This window comes from Salarias fasciatus, chromosome 11, assembly GCF_902148845.1.
Source record: "Salarias fasciatus chromosome 11, fSalaFa1.1, whole genome shotgun sequence".
In the NCBI taxonomy this organism is placed as follows: Eukaryota; Metazoa; Chordata; class Actinopteri; order Blenniiformes; family Blenniidae; genus Salarias; species Salarias fasciatus.
The window spans coordinates 13,765,037-13,771,036 of NC_043755.1; the positions used below are offsets into that span (position 1 = coordinate 13,765,037).

At 44.3% G+C, this 6,000-nt stretch overlaps 1 protein-coding gene across 4 annotated transcripts in view; it reads left to right on the top strand.

Moving 5' to 3' along the window:
- trak1a (trafficking protein, kinesin binding 1a) overlaps positions 1-5,376 on the top strand; it is a 32,130-nt gene extending 26,754 nt beyond the window's left edge. For all 4 annotated transcript variants that reach the window (XM_030102734.1, XM_030102732.1, XM_030102733.1 and 1 more), the window contains 2 exons: positions 939-1,041; positions 2,654-5,376. In XM_030102734.1, coding sequence (XP_029958594.1) covers positions 939-1,041; positions 2,654-3,725 — 1,175 coding nt within the window. In that variant the 3' untranslated portion in view covers positions 3,726-5,376. The remainder of the gene's footprint in view (positions 1-938; positions 1,042-2,653) is intronic.
- The last annotated feature ends 624 nt before the right edge of the window (positions 5,377-6,000 follow it).

The window sequence follows — 6,000 nt, forward strand, 5'->3', positions numbered from 1 at the left end:
CAAACCTGCACACCCACCCACCCAATCATCCATCCACCCATCCCAGGAGCAGACCATGTGTATGCAGCCATCGAACCCCCTGGAGACAGAGTACTCTTTCGTTTCATTTTAGCCTTTTTTAATCTTTAATCCGTTTTTTATTTTGCATCTTCACAGTCTTGCTTCCAAATTTGAGCTTCCTTTCACCGCCCGCTGCCGCACTTTGCTCTATATGAGGCAATCGTGTCTCGCTCTCTTCTCTCCAAATCTCTGCAAAGGCTGTGCTCTCTGATGGTTTATCAATGGTAGTTTAAAACAAAAAATCATCAATCCAAATGTTACATTTAGACAAAATAGTTCTTGAGTGTAGCACAGAAGCATGCGCACACACCTGGACTGAGCTCCAGTTGATGCTCATGTCTGTACCAGGTGTTGTTAGTGCAGCTGTTCAGCAGCAGGGGATTGTGGGATCAGCTGTAGCTTCAGGCTCAGTTCGCTGTGCTCCACAGTGTGTGGTGGATTTGGGATATATATTCTTATGACGCCCTCATGTGATGCTTTCACAGTACAAATAATTTGTATAGATTATGACACAGATGTAAGAACATCGTTATGAATTATATCTCTGTCTTTTCCTCAGGGAAAGTATTGACCAAATATTATTGTAAAGCAATGCAGTGAATTATTCATTGTGACACATTTGAGGGTTGATTTCAGTTCAATCCTCAGAGGTGATTTAATTATTTCTAAATTATTTTTCTTAAAAGCATAAATCAATTTTTAAATAAGAGACATAATCATTTGGGGGATAATCCAAGTTGGTGCTTTTGCTTGGGGCTTTTACTCTGATTATGGCTGTTTTTCTCTTTGCAAAACATTTGTACATTGGGTTGTTTTGAATATGTTGTTTGCTTTAACACTTCTCTGTGTTCTGTTTTCCTCTCCTTCTTTTACTCTAGTTTATTTCCCAGGGAAGTGTATGTCGCACACCAGCTCCACGTACACCTTCACCACCTGCAGGATCCTCCACCCTTCAGATCAGCTGCTCTCCGTGTCCCCGAGGTAAGAAAAACAAACAAACAAAACACCAAAAACATCATGCAAAGTCTGAAACTTGCTTTGTACAGATCACTTTTTTCTTTTACCTTCTATATATCGTCAAAGAGCACCATAGCAAAGACTTTAAAGTAGCAGCGTTGCTGTCAGACTCTCTTGGGAGCTTATGTGAAAATCCTAAACAAGTAAAGGACTTGAAAATGAGAAGACATGGCTCATGCTCCATGTCCTGCTGTGTGATTGGCTCGACAGGTCATGTGATGAGGAAGAAGAGCTGGACTTGTATCATTTGTTTGTCATGGCTGAAGTAAAGCATTGAGTGCACTTGCTGGTGTGCACATGGGTGAGGAAATGCATGGTGGTGCATTCCTAGAGACTGGGTGTGTGTCAACCACAATGACGTGGGAGCGTAGCTCTAACTCTCCTCTCTGGAAACACTTGGGGCAATAATAACATGCAGGCAGCTATTTGAGGAAACTGTTGCAGACGCCAGACCACTTAAACGCCAGATTGTTTCCCATGTTGGCTCCAGTTAGTCAGGGATTTGCCTCAAATGTTTCTTGGTATCCCTGGTAGTTGTCTCTAACAAGTGAATGTCTGAACACTGGAATTTCTATCACTAATTTAAACTAACTATCCTGGACCGCTTGGAAATGCAGCCGAAGCAGAAAGGTTCATTTTCTAACAGACATTCTGACAGACTATTTTGTGGCTAAACCCAGGTCCCTCAGTGGTGATTTTCCATGTCCAAAGTCAAATTTAACTTTAAGCATCAAATGATCTTGACTCCAAAACCAGCCATTTATCACATACCTATCTCTGCCGATATATAAAATGGATGAGCTGTATTAAAAAAAAAAACATCCCTCATGTCGTAGTTTTTGAAAATCAAGAATATCTCCAGTGGATAATATCAGCTTACAGGCTAAAACATTTAGCACATTAGGTCCAGTTTCGAACCAAAGAGGATTTTATGATACTTTATTAACAGATTTTATTTCAATCCAGTTTTATTCATAGAGTCCCAGTCCAACATAGTCATCTCCGACAAGCTGCTGAAATTGAAAGTATCTATAATCAACTGATTGCAGTTATTTCAATGAAAACATACCACATTGATGACTTAACACAATACTAGTTTGAGTAAATAATATTTAATGCTGTGGGTAAAAAGGCAGCAGCTGTCCAGGTTTCCCCTCTGTGGATGCGCCGAGCTTATGCAGCATGTTTGTCTAAACATTCTGCTAATACAATACAACCACTGGACTCCAAATATTTCCTGATTACTATATTAGTGCAGATCAACTTGACTCTTCATAGTCAAGATGATCGTCAGGCTCCAGGGAAAGTGGCTGCGCCCCTAACAAGCTGCCTGCTGTGTCCTTCAGTTTGTCACATCTGTGTAAGATGAAAGTCTGGTTGTGGATTTTGTTTGTAACTGATTTTGATTGCATGGTGTTAAACATGTAATAACTGTAACTTGTACATTTTTGAGACCGTCCTGGCATTGATTGACCCATGTTCTCCTTCTTTCTGCCTCGCTCTGCTTCCATGTTTCCTGCTCAACCCCTGCACCCTCTTCTTCTCTCTCTCTCTCTTCTTATTCTCACACCTCCAGCCCAGCTCTGGCTTCTGGTCAGATTACTTCTTGCATGGGCACACCCACCCTTGCAGCCTCCCCTATACCCTTCTCAGCCCCGCCTACTCCTTCCTACACCCCCTGCTGCACTCCGCGCCGCCTCTCCCTCGCCCTCTCCCTGGCAGAGTCCTCCACCAACCTTCGGGACTCCACCAAGACCACCAGCACCTCCCTCGGCCTGGTGCGCCTCCTGCAGGAGCGCGGGATTTCTGCCTCGGTGTACGACCCCTGCAGCTGGGACCGAGGGTTGGACGCCGGCGGAGCCGCTGCGGTCGCAGGAGGAGTCAAAGCTCAAACGTGCACCGGCAGCCCGGAGGAGGACCGAGTCAGACGGCCCGGCAAGCGGCCGGACAGCCTCCTCCTCCTCCAGCCCTCCACCCCGCCCAGCTCACCTCGGTCCAAATCTGCCTCTTCAGTCTCTACACGCCCCGTGTTTCAGTTCAGCCCCACCAGTGACGACCCTCCGTATTACGACGCCTTCCTGGCCTCCAAGCCAGCCCGGACCATCCTGAGGGAGGTGCTGGGCGAGGCTGAGAGGGAGCGAGGGGAGCAGGCAGACGATGACGGCCAGAGCGAGATGGCAAACCTGGGACTGGTGGACAAACTGAAACGCTTCCGCACCCTTTCCCCTTTCACCGGGTCGGTTTCCTCCGGGAACACCCTCCTGGCCCCGTTTGGCTCCTCCGGACTGGGGAACGCCTCTCTGGGCGGGGCGCTTCCGGGACTGAATGCAGGACTGAGAAGGAATCGAAGTTATCCCGCCATGGTGGGAGCCAGCATGGCGATGAAAGACCCAGGAGGCCCAACCAGCACAGAGATACTCATACCACACACAATGCCGACCTCACACACACAACAGGCCGCGCACACACACGACACGGGCAGATCGCAGACCAGTAACACGCCGGTCACAAAGACCATCCACATACCACAGACTCTCCACGCACTGGAGATGGTTACACCTCACACGATCGTACAGAGACACGCCAGGCCAAAGGATGAATGGCAGGACTCGGCAAGACACGACGACGACGAGGAGAACGGGACGTAGGGGGATATTTTCAGCATTACAACTCGTAGACAACACAAAATCTGACTCCTTTTCCAGAAAAATCCTCGGAACATGACTTGACATACAGTATATCTCTGAAACCAAATGAAGTGTATCGATACAGCTACAAAATCCATCCAGATGAAACAGCGAGACGAAAACACTGCAGCCTGTCCCGCATCCTTCTCCAGTGTTTTCTCTGCCCAGCGAGGCCCAATCAAAACGTTCAGGAGAGGCTGAAACTGTTGCACTGTGTTATGTGCTGTCAGGCCAGACTAACGATGGCGGAGTATGTTGCCTTCTTTTGTTTGTGTCTAATGTGAATTCATATTGTATATGCAAAATACTGTCATGTGGTATAATATTAAAGGCCCGATCTGGAGTACCGTACACACTGCAGTCACTCCCCCTCATGCCACTAATGACCCAAAAAGCAGATTGGATTTCTTTACAGTGTTAAAAAAAAACCCTCTACACAGGTAGACATACACTGCAATAAATGTTTATTTTATCTTTAAGAAATTGCTCTTTCAGTTGATGCATCTGTCACACTGCTGGTAGTGTAAACAACACTTTAGTTTTGGGCTTTGCTGAAAAATCTTTGGCCATTTCTTTTGTCTTTTAGTGTTTTGTGGACACAGAATTTGCGCTTTTGTCCATAAAATGAACTTGCATTGCCAAAGAAAGAGACAAACACGAACACCAACCAAAGCTAAGCCAAAAAAAAAACTTCACTGAGAAACACTGCTGTCTTGGATTCGGGCCATTATAAAGTTTTTATCACCTAAATTATAAATGATTCTATGGTATTGCACTGGAGTAAATGGAAAGCTATAACTGATAGCAATTTCTTTAGAGATTTTTCTTCATAGCAGCAGCCATCATTCCCAACTATATTTCTGTAAGTCGTTCTCTTAAACATAATCCAGATTGGGGCTTTAATGTTTCCTCTTGCTGTGACTGAATGTTCTTATGTGCCTAAAAACATACATAATGTTATTCATTGAAAGAGGGGTTTGCATTTATTTTATTAGATTACTACTTTATTTTGTTTGCCTTTAGTTAAATGTGTGTGCAATAGACAGTAAATTAGGATAACCATGCAGATCAGAAACTGTTCATACATGATTGATTGTTGCTCCTTGTTGTCATCTCCTGATCACTTTTAGACTCTTTGGGGGAAAGTGTTGTTCATAAATGGTGATTCGGAGGAGATCCAGGTAGACAACGCCTTTTTAAAACAGTGTTACCACAAACCTCAAGATTTTCTTTTGACATTTAGTTTCCCTACATTCTTCTTTTCTATTCATCTAGTCCAGTAGTTAAAGCCATCGGCGGCCTGTCCAAAGTAGATTAGAAAACCATCACACTTTATTTTTAAACTAGAGCTGACCCGGTGAAATGTCCATGCTTTTATTTTTTTCAACCACTGTCTGAGAATGGGTGTGATGGTCAACATTTGGTTTTCCTGTAATGTTTTGACAGATCAAAGATCAGAGAGGCTCCACAGCCCTTCTGTTTTTGGAGAGCGCCCCTGATCCAGTCATTGTGGGAGGAGTTTGAGGACGATGACGAATGTAGGGCGATTTGATCTGTGACTAAGGTTTGGTCTTGTGACACACAGTCTGTCATGAACACCGAGCTTTCTCTATAAACCAAAGTTCCACAGACGGAGACTCGGGGGACCGTTCGCACCGCGACCCACACAGTACGGCTCCGTAGAGTCACTGCACACACTGTATCGATTATTTTGACAGCCAGAAAGCAACAACGTAAAGCAATGAGATTTCTTTGAATGTAACTGACTTGAAATGATCAGACTGGTTTTAAAAGCTGAGCTATAATCTGTCAGCGGCTTGTTGCTGAAGGGAAGTCCCGGTGTCCCTGGTCCAGGTCCAGTGACCGCTGTATGGAGTCAGACTGATGAATGTTGATGATCGGCACAGAACAGTCCCGCTATGAAGACTGATATGTTAGGTTGTTTTTTGTTTTTTTAAAGCACTCTTGCACAATGTCTACATTTAGTTTGTGTAAATTTAAAATATGAATAACTAACCATGGATATAATTAGCCTACTGGTGAGCTCAGTGTTGATTTTGAGTTGGGGCATTGGAAATGAACTGAACAACGAACAAATGGCATTAACAGGACTGACTAAATAAAAGCAGGGAGATTAATCTTCATGAAATATATTTATTAGACATTCGTCCAATTTGGAGCAAATACATAGTTGATATTTATTTGTGTTTTAGTTGATTGTCCAACTGCACATGTT